The sequence below is a fragment of the Lynx rufus genome, unplaced genomic scaffold (assembly GCF_022079265.1).
Source record: "Lynx rufus isolate CCGP_SWC_20201006 ecotype Redwood Valley unplaced genomic scaffold, mLynRuf1.p SCAF_21, whole genome shotgun sequence".
Classification (NCBI taxonomy): Eukaryota; Metazoa; Chordata; class Mammalia; order Carnivora; family Felidae; genus Lynx; species Lynx rufus.
In genome coordinates, this window is record NW_025814836.1 from 1,733,865 (window position 1) to 1,761,322 (window position 27,458).

At 38.5% G+C, this 27,458-nt stretch overlaps 1 protein-coding gene across 2 annotated transcripts in view; it reads right to left on the reverse strand.

The window, feature by feature from the left end:
- GABRG3 (gamma-aminobutyric acid type A receptor subunit gamma3) overlaps positions 1-27,458 on the reverse strand; it is a 748,263-nt gene that overhangs the window by 68,265 nt on the left and 652,540 nt on the right. For both annotated transcript variants that reach the window (XM_047086712.1, XM_047086711.1), the window contains exon 6: positions 19,632-19,769. In XM_047086712.1, the coding sequence (XP_046942668.1) occupies positions 19,632-19,769 (138 nt within the window). The remainder of the gene's footprint in view (positions 1-19,631; positions 19,770-27,458) is intronic.

The following is a 27,458-nucleotide window of genomic DNA, read 5'->3' on the forward strand; positions in this document are numbered from 1 at the left end:
TGCTTTACCGTTTCCCCCATCTCTTTCCATACTGTAGTCTTTAAAAGGAAATCATTATGTGCAGCTCACACTTGAGTAGGAGTCAGTCTACATTTCCCTGACAGCGTAATATCTACATAAATTACATCTACATATTAATATGCACAGGGTATTTGTCCATTTTCTCCTATTTATTTATTCAATCATTTATTTATATCAGTAGGGACTCCAGATCATTTTCATGTATAATTATTTTACACTTAGTTATAGCCCAATACTACTTTATTTATTTTATTGCTCATAGTAGTCAGCTTTAACAATTGCAACATCTTAGTTGGCTCTTATTTCTCTTTGACATATCCTTTTCATTATGTGTGTGTGTGTGAATGTCTTAACATTTTCTTTCTTCCTGGCACTACAAGATGATCTAGTCTTACATATTGTATGTAAGTACAATATGTATGTATGGCCCAAGCCATACAATCAACAATTTCTCCAAGGAACTTTGTTTCCTTTTACTGGAGATTGGCATTAGAAACAAAGATTTTGTCTCACTGGTACTAGGGTATCACTGCTCTAGAACCTCTCAGCTGACAGAGAAAGACAATGTATGTTTATATACTAACATGTGCATGTACACATATCTATAAATTTTTAATTCTTTTAAATTAATAAAATTTTTGAAAACCCAGGTCAAATGTGTTGCCATTGGCTTATTTAAAATAATATATATATATATATATATACACACACACACACACACATACATCTACTTAAATTTTATGCAAGTTTTTCTCAGTGAAGAAATTGTATTTAAGTTGTCAGAAAAATAATCTAATGCAGGAATACCTTGTGTTATTGGGCTTTGCTTTATTGCACTCCACAGATACTACATTTTTTAAAATAAGTTGAAAGTCTGTGGCAACCCTGCATCCAAAAAGTGTACTGGCATCATTTTCCCAATAGCATTTGCTCACTTTGTGTCTTTGTGTCACATTTTGGTAATTCTCCCAATATTTCAAACTTTTTCATTATTATTTTTATTATGGTGATCTGTGATCAGTGATCTTTGATGTGACTATTCTAATTGTTTTGAGGTGCCAAGAACCACCCATATAAGATGACAAATTTGATTGAAAAGTGTGTGTGTTTTGACTGCTTCACCAACTCTTTCCCCATCTCGCTCCCTCTCCTCAAGCCTCCCTATTCCTTGAGACACAACAATATTGAAATTAGGCCAATTAATAACCCTTCAGTGGTTTCCAACTGTTAAGGTAAAAAGAAGAGTCATACATCTCTTACTCGAAATCAAAAACTAGAAATGATTAACCTTAGCAAGGAAGACATGTTGAAAGCTGAGACAGGTCAAAAGTGAGGCCTCTTGCACCAGTTGTCCAAGTTGTGAATGCAAAGGCAAAGTTTTTGAAAGAAATTAAAAGTCTACTCCAGTGAACAAATGACAAGAAAGTGAAACAGCCTTAATGCTGATATGGAGAAAGTTTTAGTGGTCTGCATAGAGGATCAAATCGGCTACAACATTCCCTTAAGTCAAAACTTATTCCAGAGAAAAAAACTTTTTTTTTTCAATTTTATGAAGGCTGAGAGGGGTGAGAAAGCTGCAGAAGAAAAGTCTGAAGCTAGCAGAGATTGGTTAATGAGGTTTAAGGAAAGAAGCTGTCTCCATAATATAAAAGTACAAAGGGAAGCAGCAAGTGCTGATGTAGATCAGCCCCTGTTGCTAGGGGCTAATGTAGCTTGTGACTTTAAGTTGAAGCCAATGTCCATTTGCTATTCCCAAATCCTAGGACCATTAACAATTATGCTAGATCTACTATGCCTGTGCTTTATAAATGGAACAACAAAGTCTGAATGACAGCACATTTGTTTACAATATGATTAATGAAGATTTTAAGCCCACTGTTTATACCTACTGCTGAGAAAAGATTTTTCCCTCAAAATATTACTGCTCATTGACAATGTACCTGGTTACCCAAGAGATCTGATAGAGATGTATGAAATTAATATTGTTTACATGCCTGCTAACAGCATCCATTCTGCAGCCCATGGATCAAGGAGTCATTTCAACTCTCAAGTCTTATTACTTAAGAAATAAATTACATAAGGGTATAGCTACCATAGATAATGATTTCCTTGATAGTTCTGGGCAGTCAATTGAAAATCTTCTGGAAAATATTCACCATTCGAGATGTCATTAAGAACATGAGTGATTCATGGGAAGAGGTCAAAATATCAACATGAACAGGAGATTGGAAGAACTTGGTTCCAATCCTCATGGATGGCTTTAAGAGGTTCAAGACTTCAGTGGAGGAAATAACTACACATGTAGGAGAAATAGCAAGAGAACCAGAATTAGAAGTAGAGCCCAAAGATGTGACTGGATTGCTACAGTCTAAGGATACAACTTTAATGGATGGGGAGTTGCTTCTTACAGTTGAGTAGAATCTACTTCTGGTAAAGGTGCTGTGATGATTGTTAAAATTACAACAAAGGATTTAGGATATTACATAAACTTAGTTGACAAAACAGTGGCAGAGTCTTTAGAGGATTGACTTCAATTTTTAAAGAAGTTCTATTGTGGGTAAAATTCTATCAAACAACATCACATGCTGCAGATAAATTGTTTGTGAAAAGAAGAGTCAATTGATGTGACAAATTTCATTGTTTTCTTGCTTTAGGAAATTGCCACACCCACACCAAACCTTCAGCAACTGTCATCATGACCAGTAAGCAGCCAACAACACTGACCTTCCACCAGCAAAAAGATTGACTTGCTGAAAGCTCAGATAACAGCACTTTTTGGCAATAACATTATTTTTTAAATTAAGGTATTACTTTATTTTTAAAGACATAATGTTTTTGCAAACTCAATAGACTATATAGTACAATGTAAATGTATGTTATATATGCACTAAGAAACCAAATAAATTATTTGACTTGCTTTTTTATGATATTGGCTTTATTTTGGTATCCTGGAACCAAACCAGCAATATATATGAGGTATGCTTATAGATTTATTTCCTATTATAATTGGTAGAATCTATGTATTTAGATATAAAATTTCTGGCTTTCATTTTCCAAAATGGCATTGGGCTAAAACAAAGGAAAAGATTTGCTGCAACCATCCTTGGGGAAATAGTTGAAGAAGGCAACTATCTAGACTATCTAAAGAACGTTCAGAAACATCAGTAACATAAAAAATACAGCACACTGTTGACTCAGTCAGAAATCATCATAGGAGATTATTCTTTACTGGCTTTGATCTCACAGTAATGAGATTTTTACACCATCCATCTGCTATAGTCTGGTCTGGTCCACCCAGTACATGCCAACTTTCAGTATCATTAGAATCATATAGGGGTATGAAATTCAGAGTCCTGGACTCCTCCTCCAAGAGATTCTGACCTAAAAGGTTCAAGGTGAGGCCTAGGAATCTCAATTTCCTACATACTTACTAGGTGATGCAAAGGCTGCCCATCAGCAGGTCACACATGCTAGCTGTGCTAGCCCATGGCCTATTTTCTTCACAGTCAATGAAAACAGTCCAATTGGGAGGGGACACTAATCCTTAAGGGAATTCAAGTATAAAGAATGTGTTTGGGACAAAGAAAGTCTCATTTCCAAATGCAATCGAAATGCTAATTATCATGGTGTGTAATACTTTCTTGGTTACTATTATGGGTTGAACTGTGCTCCCCAAAAAGTATACTCCTCACGCCAAGTACCTAAGAATGTTACTTTATTTGTAAATACAATCATTGTAGATGTAATTAGTTAAGATGAGGTTTAACTGGAGTAGCGTGGACCAAGGGGTCTATATCCAATATGACTAGTATCCTTATACAAAAGGGGAAATTCAAACATAGGGACAGACATGCACAGAAGGAAGATGACATGACACAGAGACAATGCCACCTACAAACCATGGAGTGGGAGCTAGAAGCAGATCCTCCTGTGCAGTCCTCAGAAGGAACCAACCCTGGTGACACCTTGAATTTGGACTTCCCACATCCAGAATGATGAAACAATCATTTTGTGCTACTCCTACAACCACCCCAGGGAACCCATATGGTCACTCATGCTCTTAAATGGTGTTTGCAAATTTTAAGTAAGCCTATTTATTATTTATTTGTTATTTATTTATTATTTATTATTTAAGTAAGCATATTTATTATACAGTCATAAAAATAATATTTTTATATTCCTGTTATCTTAACAGAGAAAAGGAGGACCAGTCAGATAAAAGTGGCTGTCCAGGGTCACACCCAAAGGATGTTGGGGTTAACGAAGATAGTGCTCACACAGATTCCATGATAATGTGAGGCAATAATGAAGTCAGTTCATCTCAAAGTATTTGGTGTTGGCAACATACCTAGATACTGGACACCTGGCCTCATGATTGTGAGGTTTATTTCTTTGATCTTCCATTTCACAGGTAAGTTCCATAGTAAAATTAATTATAGATATTAGAAAACATGGAACAATAATATCCATCTTCTTCAAACTTCACAATGATTTCTGAGAACCATTTAGATAGATAATGCTCCAAATGCTTTAATCTTCTTGGAAACAAGAGATGTGTAATTCTATATTATTGCCATCATCTTTTTGAGTTAAGAGATTGAAAACAAGTGATGACATTGGTCTATAAAAAGACATTTATCTAACAGGGGTCCTCTAAAATGCCATCAAAGCACTGTGGGTGACCTTGTATATTGCAAAATGCCAGACACACTTAGCCACACAACGGTGTTTCATGAATATTCATTAAACTGTCTTAAATGTTGACACCTGAATTCATGCTGGATATGGCCAGAAAAACATGTATGGAACAGGACACTGTGGTGTGCAGGCACAGCATGCTTTCTCATCCTTGTGGGCTTCAGCTACCACACTGCCATCTCATGTTATCTTGAGTGCATAGACCTTATGCACAGTTATATATGAGAAATGTTCCCACTTATTCCTGCTGTACTTTCTTGCAAACCTTAATAGTAACCAGAGGTTTAAGTTTTATCTCTGCAAATTGTGAATTAGATAAATGAATAAATGGATAAATGAATTATAATAATTTTGTTTTATTTACTTAAAAAGGATTATGAAGAAAAGGATCAGCAAGGCAAAGCCAGACATTTGTCATCATGCTGCTTTGGGTTTTTTTTTTTTTTTTATGAAGTTTATTGACAAATTGGTTTCCATACAACACCCAGTGCTCATCCCAAAAGGTGCCCTCCTCAATACCCATCACCCACCCTCCCCTCCCTCCCACCCCCCATCAACCCTCAGTTTGTTCTCAGTTTTTAACAGTCTCTTATGCTTTGGCTCTCTCCCACTCTAACGTCCTTTTTTTTTTTTTTTTACCTTCCCCTCCCCCATGGGTTCCTGTTAAGTTTCTCAGGATCCACATAAGAGTGAAACCATATGGTATCTGTCTTTCTCTGTATGGCTTATTTCACTTAGCATCACACTCTCCAGTTCCATCCACGTTGCTACAAAAGGCCATATTTCATTTTTTCTCATTGCCACGTAGTATTCCATTGTGTATATAAACCACAATTTCTTTATCCATTCATCAGTTGATGGACATTTAGGCTCTTTCCATAATTTGGCTATTGTTGAGAGTGCTGCTATGAACATTGGGGTACAAGTGCCCCTATGCATCAGTACTCCTGTATCCCTTGGGTAGATTCCTAGCAGTGCTATTGCTGGGTCATAGGGTAGGTCTATTTTTAATTTTCTGAGGAACCCCCACACTGCTTTCCAGAGCGGCTGCACCAATTTGCATTCCCACCAACAGTGCAAGAGGGTTCCCGTTTCTCCACATCCTCTCCAGCATCTATAGTCTCCTGATTTGTTCATTTTGGCCACTCTGACTGGCGTGAGGTGATACCTGAGTGTGGTTTTGATTTGTATTTCCCTGATAAGGAGCGACGCTGAACATCTTTTCATGTGCCTGTTGGCCATCTGGATGTCTTCTTTAGAGAAGTGTCTATTCATGTTTTCTGCCCATTTCTTCACTGGGTTATTTGTTTTTCGGGTGTGGAGTTTGGTGAGCTCTTTATAGATTTTAGATACTAGCCCTTTGTCCGATATGTCATTTGCAAATATCTTTTCCCATTCCGTTGGTTGCCTTTTCGTTTTGTTGGTTGTTTCCTTTGCTGTGCAGAAGCTTTTTATCTTCATAAGGTCCCAGGAATTCACTTTTGCTTTTAATTCCCTTGCCTTTGGGGATGTGTCGAGTAAGAGATTGCTACGGCTGAGGTCAGAGAGGTCTTTTCCTGCTTTCTCCTCTAAGGTTCTGATGGTTTCCTGTCTCACATTTAGGTCCTTTATCCATTTTGAGTTTATTTTTGTAAATGGTGTGAGAAAGTGGTCTAGTTTCAACCTTCTGCATGTTGCTGTCCAGTTCTCCCAGCACCATTTGTTAAAGAGGCTGTCTTTTTTCCATTGGATGTTCTTTCCTGCTTTGTCAAAAATGAGTTGGCCATACGTTTGTGGGTCTAGTTCTGGGGTTTCTATTCTATTCCATTGGTCTGTGTGTCTGTTTTTGTGCCAATACCATGCTGTCTTGATGATGACAGCTTTGTAGTAGAGGCTGAAGTCTGGGATTGTGATGCCTCCTGCTTTGGTCTTCTTCTTCAAAATTCCTTTGGCTATTCAGGGCCTTTTGTGGTTCCATATGAATTTTAGGATTGCTTGTTCTAGTTTCGAGAAGAATGCTGGTGCAATTTTGATTGGGATTGCATTGAATGTGTAGATAGCTTTGGGTAGTATTGACATTTTGACAATATTTATTTTTCCAATCCATGAGCAGGGAATGTCTTTCCATTTCTTTAAATCTTCTTCAATTACCTTCATAAGCTTTCTATAGTTTTCAGCATACAGATCCTTTACATCTTTGGTTCGATTTATTCCTAGGTATTTTATGCTTCTTGGTGCAATTGTGAATGGGATCAGTTTCTTTATTTGTCTTTCTGTTGCTTCATTGTTAGTGTATAAGAATGCAACTGATTTCTGTACATTGATTTTGTATCCTGCAACTTTGCTGAATTCATGTATCAGTTCTAGCAGACTTTTGGTGGAGTCTATCGGATTTTCCATGTATAATATCATGTCATCTGCAAAAAGCGAAAGCTTGACTTCATCTTTGCCAATTTTGATGCCTTTGATTTCCTTTTGTTGTCTGATTGCTGATGCTAGAACTTCCAGCACTATGTTAAACAACAACGGTGAGAGTGGGCATCCCTGTCGTGTTCCTGATCTCAGGGAAAAAGCTCTCAGTTTTTCCCCGTTGAGGATGATGTTAGCTGTGGGCTTTTCATAAATGGCTTTTATGATCTTTAAGTATGTTCCTTCCATCCCGACTTTCTCAAGGGTTTTTATTAAGAAAGGGTGCTGGATTTTGTCAAAGGCCTTTTCTGCATCGATTGACAGGATCATATGGTTCTTCTCTTTTTTTTTTGTTAATGTGATGTATCACGTTGATTGATTTGCGAATGTTGAACCAGCCCTGCATCCCAGGAATGAATCCCACTTGATCATGGTGAATAATTCTTTTTATATGCTGTTGAATTCGATTTGCTAGTATCTTATTGAGAATTTTGGCATCCATATTCATCAGGGATATTGGCCTGTAGTTCTCTTTTTTTACTGGGTCTCTGTCTGGTTTAGGAATCAAAGTAATACTGGCTTCATAGAATGAGTCTGGAAGTTTTCCTTCCCTTTCTATTTCTTGGAATAGCTTGAGAAGGATAGGTATTATCTCTGCTTTAAACGTCTGGTAGAACTCCCCTGGGAAGCCATCTGGTCCTGGACTCTTATTTGTTGGGAGATTTTTGATAACCGATTCAATTTCTTCGCTGGTGATGGGTCTGTTCAAGCTTTCTCTTTCCTCCTGATTGAGTTTTGGAAGAGTGTGGGTGTTCAGGAATGTGTCCATTTCTTCCAGGTTGTCCACTTTGTTGGCATATAATTTTTCATAGTATTCCCTGATAATTGTTTGTATCTCTGAGGGATTGGTTGTAATAATTCCATTTTCATTCATGAGTTTATCTATTTGGGTCATCTCCCTTTTCTTTTTGAGAAGCCTGGCTAGAGGTTTGTCAATTTTGTTTATTTTTTCAAAAAACCAACTCTTGGTTTCGTTGATCTGCTCTACAGTTTTTTTAGATTCTATATTGTTTATTTCTGCTCTGATCTTTATTATTTCTCTTCTTCTGCTGGGTTTAGGCTGCCTTTGCTGTTCTGCTTCTATTTCCTTTAGGTGTGCTGTTAGATTTTGTATTTGGGATTTTTCTTGTTTCTTGAGATAGGCCTGGATTGCAATGTATTTTCCTCTCAGGACTGCCTTCGCTGCGTCCCAAAGCGTTTGGATTGTTGTATTTTCATTTTCGTTTGTTTCCATATATTTTTTGATTTCTTCTCTAATTGCCTGGTTGACCCACTCATTCGTTAGTAGGGTGTTCTTTAACCTCCATGCTTTTGGAGGTTTTCCAGACTTTTTCCGGTGGTTGATTTCAAGCTTCATAGCATTGTGGTCTGAAAGTATGCATGGTATAATTTCAATTCTTGTAAACTTATGAAGGGCTGTTTTGTGACCCAGTATATGATCTATCTTGGAGAATGTTCCATGTGCACTCGAGAAGAAAGTATATTCTGTTGCTTTGGGATGCAGAGTTCTAAATATATCTGTCAAGTCCATCTGATCCAGTGTCTCATTCAGGGCCCTTGTTTCTTTATTGACCGTGTGTCTAGATGATCTATCCATTTCTGTAAGTGGGGTGTTAAAGTCCCCAGCAATTACCACATTCTTATCGATAAGGTTGCTTCTGTTTATGAGTAATTGTTTTATATATTTGGGGGCTCCGGTATTCGGCGCATAGACATTTATAATTGTTAGCTCTTCCTGATGGATAGACCCTGTAACTATTATATAATGTCCTTCTTCATCTCTTGTTACAGCCTTTAATTTAAAGTCTAGTTTGTCTGATATAAGTATGGCTACTCCAGCTTTCTTCTGGCTTCCAGTAGCATGATAAATAGTTCTCCATCCCCTCACTCTGAATCTAAAGGTGTCCTCAGGTCTAAAATGAGTCTCTTGTAGACAGCAAATAGATGGGTCTTGTTTTTTTATCCATTCTGATACCCTATGTCTTTTGGTTGGCGCATTTAATCCATTTACATTCAGTGTTATTATAGAAAGATACGGGTTTAGAGTCATTGTGATGTCTGTATGTTTTATGCTTGTAGTGATGTCTCTGGAACTTTGTCTCACAGGGTCCCCCTTAGGATCTCTTGTAGGGCTGGTTTAGTGGTGACAAATTCCTTCAGTTTTTGTTTGGGAAGACCTTTATCTCTCCTTTTATTCTAAATGACAGACTTGCTGGATAAAGGATTCTCGGCTGCATATTTTTGCTGTCTAGCACCCTGAAAATCTCGTGCCAATTCTTTCTGGCCTGCCAAGTTTCAAAAGAGAGATCAGTCACGAGTCTTATAGGTCTCCCTTTATATGTGAGGGCACGTTTACCCCTTGCTGCTTTCAGAATTTTCTCTTTATCCTTGTATTTTGCCAGTTTCACTATGATATGTCGTGCAGAAGATCGATTCAAGTTACGTCTGAAGGGAGTTCTCTGTGCCTCTTGGATTTCAATGCCTTTTTCCTTCCCCAGTTCAGGGAAGTTCTCAGCTATTATTTCTTCAAGTACCCCTTCAGCACCTTTCCCTCTCTCTTCCTCCTCTGGGATACCAATTATGCGTATATTATTTCTTTTTAGTGTATCACTTAGTTCTCTAATTTTCCCCTCATACTCCTGGATTTTTTTTTCTCTCTTTTTCTCAGCTTCCTCTTTTTCCATAACTTTATCTTCTAGTTCACCTATTCTCTCCTCTGCCTCTTCCATCCGAGCCGTGGTGGTTTGCATTTTGTTTTCCATTTCCTTTAAAGCGTATTTCAGCTCCTCGTGACTGTTCCTTAGTCCCCTGATGTCTGTAGCAAGAGATTCTCTGCTGTCCTGTATGCTGTTTTCCAGCCCAGCGATTAATTTTATGACTATTATTCTAAATTCACTTTCTGTTATATTATTTAAATCCTTTTTGATCAGCTCATTAGCTGTTGTTATTTCCTGGAGATTCTTCTGAGGGGAATTCTTTCGCTTGGTCATTTTGGATAGTCCCTGGTGTGGTGAGGGCCTGCAGGGCACTTCCCCTGTGCTGTGGTGTATAACTGGAGTTGGTGGGCGGGGCCGCAGTCCGACCTGATGTCTGCCCCCAGCCCACCGCTGGGGCCACAGTCAGAATGGTGTGTGCCTTCTCTTCCCCTCTCCTAGGGGCGGGATTCACTGTGGGGTGGCGTGGCCCGTCTGGGCTACTTGCACACTGCCAGGCTTGTGATGCTGGGGATCTGGCGTATTAGCTGGGGTGGGAAGGCAAGGTGCACGGCGGCAGGGGGGGCAGGCTTAGCTCGCTTCTCCTTAGGTGATCCACTTCAGGAGGGGCCCTGTGGCAGCCGGAGGGAGTCAGATCGCTGCCGGAGGTTTGGCTCCGCAGAAGCACAGAGTTGGGTGTTCGCGCCGAGCGAGCAAGTTCCCTGGCAGGAACCGGTTCCCTTTGGGATTTTGGCTGGGGGATGGGCGGGGGAGATGGCGCTGGCGAGCGCCTTTGTTCCCCGCCAAACTGAGCTCTGTCATCCGGGGGCTCCGCAGCTCACCCTCCCTTTGTCCTCCAGCCTTCCCGCTTTCCGAGCAGAACTGTTAACTTATGACCTCCCAGACGCTAAGTCGCGCTTGCTGTCGGAACACAGTCCGTCAGGCCCCTCCGCTTTTGCAAGCCGGACTCGGGGGCTCTGCTTGGCCGGTGAGCCGCCCCTCCGCCCCGGCTCCCTCCCGCCAGTCCGTGGAGCGCGCACCGCCTCGCCGCCCTTCCTACCCTCTTCCGTGGGCCTCTCGTCTGCACTTGGGTCCGGTGACTCTGTTCTGCTAATCCTCTGGCGGTTTTCTGGGTTATTTAGGCAGGTGTAGGTGGAATCTAAGTGATCAGCAGGACGCGCGGTGAGCCCAGCGTCCTCCTACGCCTCCATCTTCCCAGAATCCGCTGCTTTGGGTTTTAAGGGGCTCATAGTACATCTTTTTAAAATCCATTACATTGGATACGAATTCCATTAAGTTTGAATTTATACACAAAGAGGGATATGCTACCCAGTAATTCCCTCATTAAAAAGTGGGGGATCAGGTCAGATCTCCCCAAACTGCAATGGTATTTGTGAGGCCACACTGGGGATCCTAGAAAGATGATGTGAAGCTAAGAATGGTGTGAGGAGACACTGTATAATATGAAACTCACATGAATTATCAACATACCCTGAAGAGCATAAAAACCCAATATTTTTGATCAGTAAATAAACTCCTTCAGGAACAGAGTTTTATTGTTTTGTTTTGTTTTGGGTTTTTTTTTGCTTTGGTTTTTGTAATTGGAAACATTGCAATGTAAGAATGAGATTGCCAAATAAAGAAATTCTTAAAAAAACTATTCGTAATTTTTACTTTATTTTGTGAACACTCATTCTACTAAGGAATCAATTTCCTGGTTCACATAATCTGGATTCTGCCAATAATCAACAACAATCTATGATAATTGTTTTCAGGCTATAATTAATGCCCATCAATGGCTAACAGTGCACATAACGATTATTAATTAATAAACATATGTATTGGAATATTTTTTACATGTAAAGAATGTTTTCATTACAGGTATATTATATGCAAGATTGACTACGGTTCTAAAACTTTTTAAAAGTATAAGCTCAGATTTAATCTAATTTTCTTATGGCCACAGTATTGGTAAAAATAAATAATCTCACTTGAAGGAAATTAGTATTCCTCATGATAAAAATTTAAATGTGAAATAAATCTGCAAGCTTCTCTGTGGCAGAATGCAATTCTTCCTTTCCTCTCTCAGAGTACATGTGAGAGGCACATCTAAATATTCCGTATTTTCCAAGTAAAAAGCTCAGTTATTGACTAGTATGTTGCTTTTATGGGGCTATTCTTTTTTTTTTTTTTTGCATGTTTCCCTCAATGATGACATTTAGTATTCAATAAATCTTCAAATCCCCAAAAAACAACAATATTATTATACCCAAATGAAATGCCCAAAAAGATGTTTTTTCAGACTAATAATGCTGCCCAGGAAGTTGTTGGTTATTCCATGAAAAAAGTATTTTCTGGTATAATGATCTGAAAAGTGCAGAATTAAACACGGACTGAGTTAACACAATTCTTCCTTGTTTAGACACACTGGACGTCTCCAGGAGGAGAATGCAGTATGCAGTGTTTTATAATTTATTGCTGCGTTTGGAAACACTTCTGCTAACACTGATGTTGGTATCTTGTAATATACTGGTGACCTATAGAAAATGGTGGGGAGGGGCACCTGGGTGGCTCAGTTGGTTAAGTGTCCGACTTCAACTCAGGTCATGATCTCATGGTTCATGAGTTGGAGCTCCGTGTCGGGCTCTGTGCTGACAGCCAGAGCCTGAAGGCTGCTTTGGATTCTGTATCTCCCTCTCTCTTTCTGCCCCTCCCCCATTCGTGCTCTCTCTCTCTCTTTCTCTGTATTTATTTCTCAAAAATAAATAAACATTAAAAAATTAAACAAATAAAATGGTGGGGAGATGCTGAAACACCTGATCACATGTGAAGTGCCAGCAATAAGCTCTTCCTTTACCTCTGTGTTCCTGCAGCAGTTGATGGGACACATTTATATTGAAACATCTCTCACTAAATTCTAAATCCTTGTCCTTGCAAGCCTGGGGACTCATTAAGATGAAAAAGTGTCCAGAACATTTTAGCTCTTCCAGGAATTGTTTTGCAATTAAAAGAGATATTAGATTGTTATTAGATTATTGAATCTAAGAATAGTAGTTAAAAGTACTTTTAAGAAGATAACAAAGTTTGCATAAAAATATTAAAGAGGAAATCAGTCTATTATGAGCACTTTTACAGCTTCCTAAATATATTAGAGTTATCCGTCTTGATATTTTAACAGAAAGATTACTTTGTCTGAATTTAACACTTCTTAGCAACATAATCATCCTATGTCTATAAGGGTTGTTTGGGGTTCTAGAGAACCCAAAGCTTTTCAAGATAAAGTAGTGTGCCCACAGCAAGTTATTGGTGGAACTGGAATGCTTTGAAGCCCACTCTTCTATGGCAGGAGTAATAGTGTGTGGGAATTGTGAAATCTAGATGAGTTAGTGCATGTAAAACATTTAAAATAATAACTGGAATGTTACACATAACCTGGCATTATTTTCTTAAATTTATTTATTTATTTTGGAGAGAGAGAACAAGCTGGGGGATGGGGTACAGACACACACACACACACACACAGAATTCAAAGCAGGATCGAGGCTCTGCACTGTTAGCACAGAGACTGTCATGGGGCTTGAACTCTTGAACTGTGAGAACATGACCTGAGCCAAAGTCAGACACCTAACCCACTGAGACACCCAGATGCCCCATATTAGCTGGCATGATTATAGTCAACGTCATCCAGCTCATTGTGCTGTATTTGAGATTGCCTAATTACCAAACTGCTTTACAGATCTTTGGGGAAATGTTTTACTCACAGCCTTACAGCCAGATGCCAGAATGGATACTGCACAAAGTCAGATCCCAGGAATCTCCCTGGAAGTGCAAGTGAAATCCAACAGCTGTATTCCCTTCTGGCAAAGAACTCCATGGGCTAGGACAATCAGGGAGGGATCCAACCTCAGGCAGGCATTATTCCAAAAACTATTTGATCTAGACCTGTTTTTTTTCAAGTTTATTTATTTATTTTGAGAGAGAGCATGCACACATGTGCAAGTGGGGAAAGGGCAGAGAGAGAAAGAGAGAGAGAGAGAGAGAGAAACCTAAACAGGCTCCGTGCTGTCAGTGTGGAACCCAACATGGGCTCCATCTCACAACAATAAGACCATGACCTGAGCTGATATCAAGAGACAGATGCTTAACCAACTGAGCAGGCTAGGTGCCCAGATCTAGATCTGTTCTTATGGGTATCACCTTTTGGGTGTGACTAGTTATAGACACCCTTCAAGCATGATTCTACTGCAGAAAAATGGGCATCAACTTGTTCAGCCCCCATTTCATAGGTAAGAGATAAGCCTATTAGATTTGGAGTCATATCTGCCATTGAGGAAACTTAATGAGAATTTTCATCTAGAATATCTGAGCTGGTTTCATTATTCCCTTCAACACATGTCCAATCCTATTGTAGTGATGTGATCACATATTGCTCCAATATGTTTTACTTCATTCCTCTTTGCTTTTGGTATTCGTCACATCCCATATACACATCACTTACTCGACTTGTCCATTTGACTGACAGAAAGTCTTTTAAATATAATACTTCCTTTTCTTTATTTTCTCTTCTTTCTGATAACACTCATGACCTCTTGCCTAGACTCATACCCACCTCCTAACTGATATCCTTGACTCAAATATTTTCCTCTCTATTTCATTTAGGAGAACATCACTAGGAGCCAAGAACAGTCTACATGTTTTGTATAATTAGTTAACAACATAGACAATAACCCCTTAATGTAACACAACAAAAAAGAGAAACTTAATAAATACATAAATTATATGATAGATTATATCAACTGTTGAAGGCAGAGATTGCTCATAGGGTAGAATTCAATGAGAAGATGATTTTTGAGCACAAACTTATAGAACATAGGGGAGTTAGTCATGCAGAAATCCTGATAAAAGGCATCTAGGCATAGAACAGTCTGTCAAAAGTCATATAGTGAGAACATGCTTGATATGATGGAAGTGGAGTCAGAGAGAGTGCTTGGGTGAGATGTTGGGGGCAGAACATCAAGGGGTAGATCTTAAAGGGCTTTGTAGGTGATCATAAAGACTGGCATTTGCTCTAAGAAAGAAGGGGAGTCATGAAACAGTTTTTAGTGGAGGAATGTTGACTTCAGTAATGATATATCATTTTCTTGTGGACCATAGGTGGGCAAGTCTATAATCAAGAGGATAAATAAGGGGGGTAATGCTCTAATTCAGGAAATAGTTGATGGTGACTCAGATCAGGATAGTAGCAATGCAATTGGTAGGAACCATCATATTTAGAATATTTTGAAAATATAGTAAACAGCATTTGCTGATATTTTGGATTTGATATATAAAAGAAAGGGAGAGTGGATGATCCTGGAGTTTAGGCCTGAGAAAATGAAAGGATGGAGTTCAGGCCTGAGAAAATGAAAGGTCACCACCTGGTAGGGAAAAACTATAGCTAGAATTGCCTGTGTGTGCATCAGTTTGGGACATGCTAAGTGGGACTGGTCTCTGAGACATCCCAGGGGAGATCTTGAACATGTAGTTCAATCCAGGAGGCTGGAATTTATGAAATATTTGATCTGGAGCTGGAGATGTAAATTTTGGAGTTCACACCACAGAAACCTGGATGAGACTTGGAGGAGTGAGTATGGATAGAAAATAGAGTCCTGGGCATTCCCAGAAAAACAGAATGTGGAGAAGATGGAAGTCCAACACAAAATGTGGAGGAAGAGACATCAAGGGGAGGATAATTAAGAGAGGTGTGTCCTGGGAACTAAGGGAAGAGGTAAGAGGAGTCAGAGAGAAGGAGGCTTAGCATTTTAGAGGTCCCTGGTGACCTTGCTGAGAATAGTGTTGGTGGAAGAGTGAAGAGGAAAGTCTGGCTGGGGTGGGCTCCAGAGACAGGCATGAAGGTACTGGGTCGGTGAGACTAGAGGACTCTTTAGAAGAGTTTGCTGCAACAGGCACAAATAGGACAGTAGCTTGTGGAGGAATCATATTCTAGATATTCCCCTTCGTATCTACCTTATACTCTATTCCACCTGCTTTATGCCCAGGAAGCTTCTGCCTGGACCACACCATATAATTTCCGTGAGCTTTGGCTTCTAGCCCTTGGGGAGAAGGGACAGAAAATAGGTAAAGGAGGTTAAGACAAGTATTCCTAGGATCCTTTCCTGCCTCAGTGCTGCAGTTCAGCTGGATTATCTGCTGAAAGTGATACTAGCTGCCATACAGCCCTTTCACTGCAACTATTTCTCAAGATTCTAGTAACCACTCCCCTTTCTTGCATCTTCAGCTAATTGGTAATAGCTTCCCAATATCACTAACTAGAGATTACTGCAATATGTCTATATTAGTTTCCTATTGCTGTTGTAACCAATGACCACAAACTTAGTGGCTTGAAACAACAAAACATTTTTATGTTATAGTTCTTCAGGTCAGAAGTCTGATATATGTCTTGCTTGGCTAAAATTAAGATGTCAGTAGGGCTATGTTCCCTTCTAAAGGTTCTAGAATTCATTTCCTTGCTCTTTCCAGGTTCTAGAAACTCTCACTTGTCTTGGCTCATGGCCCCTTCCTCCATTTTCAAATCCAGCAAAATTGTACCTCTCTGAGTTTCTTCCACAGTCACATTGTCTTCTGACTTTCTTCTTATCCTTCCTTCTTTCATATTGAACACATCTAGATAATCCAGGATAAGCTCTCGGTCTGAAGGTCAGGGGACCACCAACCTTAATTCCATCTGCCACCTTAAGTCTCCTTTGTCAAGTAACATGATGTATTCACAGGTTCTGGGGTTAGAAAATGGACATCTTTGGGAGCCATTATTCTGCCTACAACAATGCCTTATTTAAATATGTCGTAAGTCCTGCCAGCAAGCTTGTATATAGTTTCTACCCTTCATTATCTTCTTCTTAATTACCCAGTTTGTGTGGGTCATTTTCTTGCACACTGGAGACCTGACTGGAAACCAGTCATTTTTTTGCACACTGGAAACCATTTTTTAAAAAAAGATTACTTAAATAAAAGCTTGTTTTTAAGTAGATGGTAGTAATGATCCAGCAGAAAGTAAAAAATAAAGTGTGTGAGAGAAGGAGATGTGTTGGAGCAATCTCTTGTATCGGGGAAAAGAAAGATGACCTGGTACATATGTAGGTAAGCAATGGGAGTTCATCTGCAACACTATGAGGGAGCAGTTGCAAGAGGTAGGCAAAGGTGTTGGACATCCTCTGAATTCCTCAATATTCTAGGAACAGCGAAAAGCAAGATCACTAGTGGAAAGTAAAGAATTAGGTTGGGACAAAGAGCAAAATAGGAACTGACCATTCAAGAAAGTGGAAGAATAAATAGACTCCAGCGTAAATTTTAATGGAGGTGATATTACTCCTGTGGGAGTGAAATTCTTTTTGGTGAGAGGTGACAATCTTTGATATTGCTATGTGTAGTCCTCCAAAAGGCCATAATACATGAAAATATATACAAGCATATCATTAGTATCGGTATTTCTAAGGGAGGTAGTTAAAATATATATGAAAAGACTCCTTAGGAGAAGTGATAATGAATAAAAGATTGCGAAACGCTGAGAACAATGTAATATGATAACCTTAAAACCCTCTTGAAATTCATGGCCAACAACTTCAAAAGACAGTAATGATGAAAAATAGCATGCTTTTATTTATTATTATTTTTCCTCCATAATGCTGCATGGGTGTGGTTTGGAGTGGGTAGAGGGCTGGATTTCACTAGGGTTGGATTGTATGCAAGAAAAGGGGGAAAAGGGAGCTGAGAGAGTGTGTAAAAGTGATCATAGTAATTTTTCCAGGATTTTCCACTGGGGAAATAGGATATAGAGCATTCTGAGCTGCTACAATAAGCATGGGAGTGTGGCAACCACCTTGGGCCCACGTGACATTTAGAAATGAAGAATGAAAATCCATCATTTACATCTCACTCCCATATTAAACAGCATCTGATTTATTAGAGGCGAGTGAGTTTAATTTTTTAATATAGATTAATTTATTTAGAATATATTTTGTTCTTAGTTTCTAAAGGAAGGGGTGATTTATAAGATTCAACATAATGTGAAGTTCAAATAAAAACAGAAGTCAGAGAAGAGCAGGTAGAGAACATCCATCTATCAATGTCAATACATTCATTGACTTCCTGGAACAAGTAAAAAAAATTCCTGGGGAACAGTCATTTCTTATAAATGACAGCCCTAAACATTGCATAGAATTTAGTTTAATATAATGTCTATTTGTTACGCTGGTGTATAGATTCTTGGTTTGTTCATAAGCCTTTAATGTCTACCATGTTTTTCTAGTGAGACTGAAATCTTCTTGCTGCCAGTGAATGTTTTCCATATTTGTTTAAACCCACAGTAATGTGATAGCACTCCAACCGGTCTTAAGGGTTAACTTACTTCAAAGTTAGGCACTCTTTGCAGACCTAAGCCCTTTAATATGTAGCAGAATTTACTTTCCCTGAGATTTGCATTTCCTATCCTTTAACATCATCTTTCAGAGAAAAACAAGAGAAGAAAAACAGCATTGATATTTGGCACTTAAATGCTAGGACAACTCTCTCATTTAGTTACCCTCCTTTGGGCTGCTTTATACCCAAAATGTCTGCTAGTACATTTCAACTTTTCAAGGAGCAGAATTACATTCTTAATGTAGGTGACTCATAATTGGGAAAAAGTCTCTCCAATACACTTCCCTTCTTTCTGCTTCCACAGCTTATTTAAATAAATTATGATCTTTTATTCTTTTAACTTTATCATTGTTTAATATTTAAACACAGACACCATTTCTCACCTTTACCACCATGACACCTGTAGGGAAGTTTTGCTTTTCTCTGTTAATCAGGGATTTTCAGACTTTTCTTAATGTGGAAATGTTCTATATTTTACTATTCTATCAAGAATTCAGACTATCCTTTAAAGGTATTTACCACTAATTATCAAAGTTTATATCTTAATCTTAATCATCAGTGAAAAAATTGTTATGGAGTTTTAAGTGCCAATAAACTATTCACATTAACAATAAGATCAGTAGAAAAGCTGGCTTTAAAGCCATATGCACCCCATACCCTGGAAAAAGTAAATCAATTGCAAAATCGTAGGCCATAGTCATAAGTAAATACTGAAAACAAACAAACAAAACCCCCCATAAAACAAAAATCCCCAAACATCCAAATACATTAATAGATGAATCACTTCTTTTCATCTTAATATGCATATAAGAGTCACTTAATGAAATCAAATTGGTGGATTATTATTCTGTTCAATATATTGGAAAAGAAATACAAAGCTTAAAATAAAGTTTAGAGTAAAGGATAGGAAAAAAACTAGAAATTAAAATGCAAAGGGCATTTCACACCAGCTTCTTTCATGTTGAGATTATCAATAATATTTTATTATGTATGTGGAAAGTTGTACTCCCATCATTGCTAAAATCAGTTTATATAAATATGGTCAATAGTTGGAATCCTAGTTAAGCTTATGGACATGATGCAAATACAGCCTTAATTAAAAATTTTTGATTAAAAAAGACCATTCTAATCATCCTTTTCCCATACCAATTAAAACTTTAAAAAATATTTTCACTTTTGAATCGGTTATTTTTCCCCAAATATCACTGAGGTATATGATTGCCCTAATACAAGTAGTTAAAGCATATGCATGATGGAATTCTACATTAAGAGTCTGATTATATGTAGCCTTAGGAATGAGGGAAGAAAAGTCAGTCTTTTTTTTTGAAAGTTATACTTCCTTAAATTAAGTCCTACCTGCAGATGTTGTTACAATTTCTGTAGTGTTTCTGAGGCCCATAAAGTCAAACTGATAAAGCCGCCAGGATTTCTGATCAGCTGCCTCAACTGAATTTTTTCTCCATCTGTAAATCATTTCTTCTTTGGGGTAGCCATCTGAAAATATAGAACAAATGTTTACCCTTGAAGATATAGGCTTATAAAACATTATAGTCAAAATTATAATTCTGATCATTTGACAGAAGTTAAAATTTTAGGTCATATTTGTTCTCAAAAACTTACTCAAAGGCACTAAAACTCAAAAATTAATGGGTAAAGGCCATTAAACTCAGAGAGTTCCTGCTGCAGATCTTCATGATCAGCAAGATGTTCTCAGCCAGAAGCCTGGTCATCATCTGTGTGGACCCAGCATATAATGGGGCTACTGTATTTGTCTCTTTAAGCTTGGAGAGCCCCTTTTAGTCACCATAAGCTGTGGTCAGCTTTCAAAGAGGGAAGATGCTAGTCAGAGTGTCACTAGTTTCCAGACTCTGAGATCTAACTATCTGACCTACATCACCTTCTCTCTTCCCAAAACTTAGTCCATTGAGATCTCAGGAAAAACAAATTTAATAAGGCAATCATGCCAGGATTCCAGAGGTCAACTGACTCTCAGTCCTGCTTTGACTTTTATTAGAGACCAATGCTCACCTTATTAAATTCTCCAGGAAACAAGATGCTAGTGTGTTTCTGCTGCCTTAAGCCTAGTGTGGCAACCTGCTCAAAGCCAGGTGTCATGAACAGGTGCTGTTACCAGGGCCCTGTGGGGTCCCTGGTCCAAGCAAGAGTTTGCCCCAGTTATTGCTTCTCAACTCCTGGATCCCCACTTCTGAACAGCACTTGGACAACACTTAGTTTTTGGAGTTCTGTCCTGTCTCCAGGCTATATAACAAGGTTTCCCCATAGGGCATGCCTCACCTAAGAGCAGGCCTATATCCCATGTTGTTGCCCAACACATGACAGCATTGGTATTATTAGCCCTTCACTGATTCACATAGACACTGCTGGCATGACTATCTGTGGCAGTAGGAAATGTATGCACTAGCATCCTGAATATAAAAAGCACCATACTGGTGCACACATACTAATACAAACATATTAATAAAGTGATTGAAAATTTCTAATTAAACATTGCAAAGATCAGTTTGCAAAACCCTTAAAGACAGTATGCATTCTTGGTATTTTCCCTTCTGCCCATCATTGTTAACTTGGGTCCCTCATTAAAAGACTAAAATAGATAACAGGTATGCCCCCTTCTTTCTGATTGTGTATTGTTCTGTGAAATTATTGTCACCATTTCTGGGATAATTGCTCTCCTTTAACTTGACAATGTTGATATCAAGGCACTAAGACTCAGCTCCAGACATTTCTATGAAGTAAAAAAACATTTTACTTGGCCATTAGCCACTGTCCTGCTTGCTTTATCTTCCTATCAGACTGCCATAAAGGACTTTATGCTATAATTATTTCTTTTTAACTTGTTTTATTAAACAGCTTTATTGAGGTCCAATTTGCATACATAAAACATGTACAGTTCAGTGGTTTTTAGTATATTCTCAGAGTGGTGGAACTATTTTCATAATGTAATTTTAGAATATTTTCATCACCACAAAATGAAACCTCAGATCCACTAGCAGTCACTTTCCATTCCTCTTGCACACATCACTAACATCACTTGTCTCATCCAGTCCTTGGCATCCACTAATGTATTTTCTGTCTATAGATTTGCCTGTTTTGGATATTTCATATAAATGAAATCATACAACATGTTATCTTTTAAACTGACCTCCTTCAGTTAGTGTAATGTGTTCAAGGTTCACTCATATTGTAGTCCCTGTCAGGTTTTCACTCTTATTTATCACCCAATAATATCCTACCACATGAATATACCATATTTTGCTTATCCATTTGTCAATCGATAGGCAGTTTGCTTGAATCCACTTCTACAATCTTATGAATAATGCTGTTATGAACATTTGACATTTTTTAAACAAATAATTTATTCAATTTATTTTGATGAAGCTCCATCAAAATAAAGAACAATATGGTTTTTTAAAGTTAGGGTGAGCAAGTGAAAAGCAATTAGAGAATGTTAGGAAGAGGTCATAGACCACCAGTGTGTGCTAATAAACTTCACATATCTTTTTTTTTTTTTTTTTTAATTTTTTTTTCAACGTTTATTTATTTTTGGGACAGAGAGAGACAGAGCATGAACGGGGGAGGGGCAGAGAGAGAAGGAGACACAGAATCGGAAACAGGCTCCAGGCTCTGAGCCATCAGCCCAGAGCCTGATGCGGGGCTCGAACTCACAGACCGCGAGATCGTGACCTGGCTGAAGTCGGACGCTTAACCGACTGCGCCACCCAGGCGCCCCTAAACTTCACATATCTTTATGATGAGAGGTAGTTATGCAACTTGGAGCAAAGCCCTGCCGAAGTTAGGCTATTACCTTCCTACAGAAACTAGGAGATTGGGATACTATCTTTCTTGAATATATTTTAAAGAGATGGCTCCCAGATCCTTGAGAAAGACAATTTCTATTATGAAACTAACAAGATCCCTTTAAAAAGACTTACACCTCAGAGGGTCAGAGAAAGAACTTATAACTACAATTTTTTTTCTTTTTTTATTAAAAATATTTTCAAATGTTTATTTATTTTTGACAGAGAGAGAGACACACACAGCATGAGTGGGGGAGGGGCAGAGAGAGAGGGAGACACAGAATCAGAAACAGGCTCCAGGCTCTGAGCTGTCAGCACAGAGCTTGACGCAGGGCTGGAACTCACAGACTGTGAAATCAACCAACCAACTGAGCCACCCAGGCGCCCCACAATTTTTTTCTTTTAAAGTAAATGCTGTCAAAGAAGGGAGGTTAGGAGCCTATCAGGAAAAAGGCTGAGTGAAGTTTAGTCAAGGTGAGGGGTACTTAAAGCATTTTGGTCACTAGGAAGCCTCAGCATGGTGTACAGTAACCAAAATAAAAATTTTGCTGCTATTGTCCTATTTCTCTGCTTGTCTTCAAGGCAAACCTTCTTGAAAGATTTGCTTATCATCATTATCTCTGATAAATCACCTCCTGTTCACTCTTCAATACATTCCATTACTCCACATCTGATACTCTCCTGTGACTGGTCAACATATTGCCAAATCCAGTGTCCAGGTTCTCCTTCTGTAACTTACTTGATCTCAGCAACGTTCAATAGAATTAACTCCTTCTTCTTGAAACTATATTCCCTTGCCTTATGTTGTTTCATCCACTTCACTGGATGTTCCTTTTCTGACTCCTTTGCTGGTTTCTCCTCTCTGATGTCTGAAAGTTGGAGTGCCTCAGGGTTTGGCCTGGACTTCTTCCTTTTTTTTTTTTTTTTTTTTTTTTACTTTTGGAGAACCTATTCTCTCTAGGTAATATTTTTCTGCTCCATTATGTTAAGTACCATATTTAAGCTGATGACTCCTATGTCAATGCCTTAGTCTTGACATTTTTCTACATCTCAAGAATCAGATATCCAGCTCCCTGCTTCTCATAAGATATCTAAAAGCACTACATGTTTAACTTCTTCCAAAGACAAGTTTCCCTTCCCTTAACCTAAACTTGCTTCTTTTCCATTTTTCTACCTAAGCAAATGGCAGTATTACCCACCTAATTATTCAAGAGTTATAAACACCTATGTATGAGATTTTGTGCTGTTTGTTTTCAACTTACTTTGGGTTTATGAATAGGAGTGGAATTGTTGAGTCATAGAGTAACTATATTTAATATTTTTTTAAGTTTATTTATTGGGGTGCCTGGGTGGCTCAGTCAGTTAAGTGTCTGACTTTGGTTCAGGTCATGTCTCACAGTTTGTGAGCTTGAGAGCACATTGGGCCCCACATTGGGCTCTGTGCTAACAGTTCAGCCTCTGTGCTGACAGCTCAGAGGCTAAAGCCTGCTTCAGATTCTGTGTCTCCCTCTCTGTTCCTCCCTTGCTTGCAATCTCTCTGTCTCTCTCTCTCTTTCAAAGATAAATAAACATTAAATTTTTTTAAGTTTATTTATTTATTGAGAGAGAGAGAGAGAGAGAGAGAGAGATACCATGAACATGAACAGAGAACAGGGGAGGGAGAGAGAGAGAGAGAGAGAGAGAAAGAATCCCAAGTAGGCTCCCCAATGTTAGCACAGAGCCTAAAGTTGGGCTCCATTGAATCATGAGATCATGACCTGAGCTGAAATCAAGAGTTAGATGTTTAACCAACCAAGACACCCAAGTGCCCCTATATTTAATGTTTTGGGGAAACTGCCAAACTGTTTTTCAAGGCAATACCTTAAAATCCTACCAGCAATATATATGGGCTCCAACTTCTCCATAGCCTTTCCAAAATTTGCCAATATCTGTCTTTCTAATTATAATAATCACAGTGGGTGTGAAGTGTACATGGCTGTTTAATTTTCACTTCCCTAATGACTGATGATATTGAACAGCTATTCATTATTTTATTGGCCATATATATATATATATATGTCTTCTTTGGTGAGGTATTTAGATTTTTTGCTCATTTTTAAATTGGGTTATTTGTTTTCATATTGTTGAGTCTTAAGAGTTATTTATATATTTTGGGTAAAGTCTTTTATTAGGCATATGTTTTACAAATATTTTCTAGTATTCTGTGGATTATCTTTTGATTCTCCTGCATTTTTGAAGAAGAGTTTTGCTACTTCTAGAATTATTGGTTGGCAGTCTTTTACCTTCAACATTTTGAAGGAAGTTTTCTTTTTTTTTTTTTTATATGAAGTTTATTGACAAATTGGTTTCCATACAACACCCAGTGCTCATCCCAAAAGGTGCCCTCCTCAATACCCATCACCCACCCGCCCCTCCCTCCCACCCCCCATCAACCCTCAGTTTGTTCTCAGTTTTTAACAGTCTCTTATGCTTTGGCTCTCTCCCACTCTAACGTCCTTTTTTTTTTTTTTTTTTTTTCCTTCCCCTCCCCCATGGGTTCCTGTTAAGTTTCTCAGGATCCACATAAGAGTGAAACCATATGGTATCTGTCTTTCTCTGTATGGCTTATTTCACTTAGCATCACACTCTCCAGTTCCATCCACGTTGCTACAAAAGGCCATATTTCATTTTTTCTCATTGCCACGTAGTATTCCATTGTGTATATAAACCACAATTTCTTTATCCATTCATCAGTTGATGGACATTTAGGCTCTTTCCATAATTTGGCTATTGTTGAGAGTGCTGCTATGAACATTGGGGTACAAGTGCCCCTATGCATCAGTACTCCTGTATCCCTTGGGTAGATTCCTAGCAGTGCTATTGCTGGGTCATAGGGTAGGTCTATTTTTAATTTTCTGAGGAACCTCCACACTGCTTTCCAGAGCGGCTGCACCAGTTTGCATTCCCACCAACAGTGCAAGAGGGTTCCCGTTTCTCCACATCCTCTCCAGCATCTATAGTCTCCTGATTTGTTCATTTTGGCCACTCTGACTGGCGTGAGGTGATACCTGAGTGTGGTTTTGATTTGTATTTCCCTGATAAGGAGCGACGCTGAACATCTTTTCATGTGCCTGTTGGCCATCTGGATGTCTTCTTTAGAGAAGTGTCTATTCATGTTTTCTGCCCATTTCTTCACTGGGTTATTTGTTTTTCGGGTGTGGAGTTTGGTGAGCTCTTTATAGATTTTAGATACTAGCCCTTTGTCCGATATGTCATTTGCAAATATCTTTTCCCATTCCGTTGGTTGCCTTTTAGTTTTGTTGGTTGTTTCCTTTGCTGTGCAGAAGCTTTTTATCTTCATAAGGTCCCAGGAATTCACTTTTGCTTTTAATTCCCTTGCCTTTGGGGATGTGTCGAGTAAGAGATTGCTACGGCTGAGGTCAGAGAGGTCTTTTCCTGCTTTCTCCTCTAAGGTTTTGATGGTTTCCTGTCTCACATTTAGGTCCTTTATCCATTTTGAGTTTATTTTTGTAAATGGTGTGAGAAAGGTCTAGTTTCAACCTTCTGCATGTTGCTGTCCAGTTCTCCCAGCACCATTTGTTAAAGAGGCTGTCTTTTTTCCATTGGATGTTCTTTCCTGCTTTGTCAAAGATGAGTTGGCCATACGTTTGTGGGTCTAGTTCTGGGGTTTCTATTCTATTCCATTGGTCTGTGTGTCTGTTTTTGTGCCAATACCATGCTGTCTTGATGATGACAGCTTTGTAGTAGAGGCTGAAGTCTGGGATTGTGATGCCTCCTGCTTTGGTCTTCTTCTTCAAAATTCCTTTGGCTATTCGGGGCCTTTTGTGGTTCCATATGAATTTTAGGATTGCTTGTTCTAGTTTCGAGAAGAATGCTGGTGCAATTTTGATTGGGATTGCATTGAATGTGTAGATAGCTTTGGGTAGTATTGACATTTTGACAATATTTATTTTTCCAATCCATGAGCAGGGAATGTCTTTCCATTTCTTTAAATCTTCTTCAATTACCTTCATAAGCTTTCTATAGTTTTCAGCATACAGATCCTTTACATCTTTGGTTCGATTGATTCCTAGGTATTTTATGCTTCTTGGTGCAATTGTGAATGGGATCAGTTTCTTTATTTGTCTTTCTGTTGCTTCATTGTTAGTGTATAAGAATGCAACTGATTTCTGTACATTGATTTTGTATCCTGCAACTTTGCTGAATTCATGTATCAGTTCTAGCAGACTTTTGGTGGAGTCTATCGGATTTTCCATGTATAATATCATGTCATCTGCAAAAAGCGAAAGCTTGACTTCATCTTTGCCAATTTTGATGCCTTTGATTTCCTTTTGTTGTCTGATTGCTGATGCTAGAACTTCCAGCACTATGTTGAACAACAGCGGTGACAGTGGGCATCCCTGTCGTGTTCCTGATCTCAGGGAAAAAGCTCTCAGTTTTTCCCCGTTGAGGATGATGTTAGCTGTGGGCTTTTCATAAATGGCTTTTATGATCTTTAAGTATGTTCCTTCCATCCCGACTTTCTCCAGGGTTTTTATTAAGAAAGGGTGCTGGATTTTGTCAAAGGCCTTTTCTGCATCGATTGACAGGATCATATGGTTCTTCTCTTTTTTTTTGTTAATGTGATGTATCACGTTGATTGATTTGCGAATGTTGAACCAGCCCTGCATCCCAGGAATGAATCCCACTTGATCATGGTGAATAATTCTTTTTATATGCTGTTGAATTCGATTTGCTAGTATCTTATTGAGAATTTTTGCATCCATATTGAAGGAAGTTTTCTAATCATCTTCTGGCCTCCTTGGTTTCTATTGAGAAATTGTCAGTTTGACTCTGATGTGGATAGGTATGTATCTCTTTGAGTTTTTTATAATTTGTTGAGCTTCTTTAGGTTGCTAGCTTTTCAAATAATTTTGGCCCTATTTCTCTGCTCTTCTCCTCTGAGACTTTCATTAAATGTTTATTGGTAATTATCATGATGTGCCAATGGATGTATGAGTTTCTATACACTTTTCTCAACTCAGTCTTAATTTTGTTCCTCTTACTAGATAATCTTTACTGGCTTATCTTCAAGTCTGCTGCTATTTTCTTCTGACTGCTCAAATCTGTAATTTGTAGCTGGCTAGTGAATTTTTTCTTTCAGTCATTGTACTATTCAACTCCAGAATTGGAATTGGTTTCTTTTTAATAGTTTCAACCATTTTACAGATATTCTTTATTTAGTGAGACTTAATTATCATACTCTCCTTGCCCTTAATTCATCGGACATAGTTTACTTTAGTTCCTTGAATGCATGTAGAAGAACTGACTTAAAGTTCGTGTCTATTACATCCAACATCTGGGATTCTTCAAAGATTATTTCTAT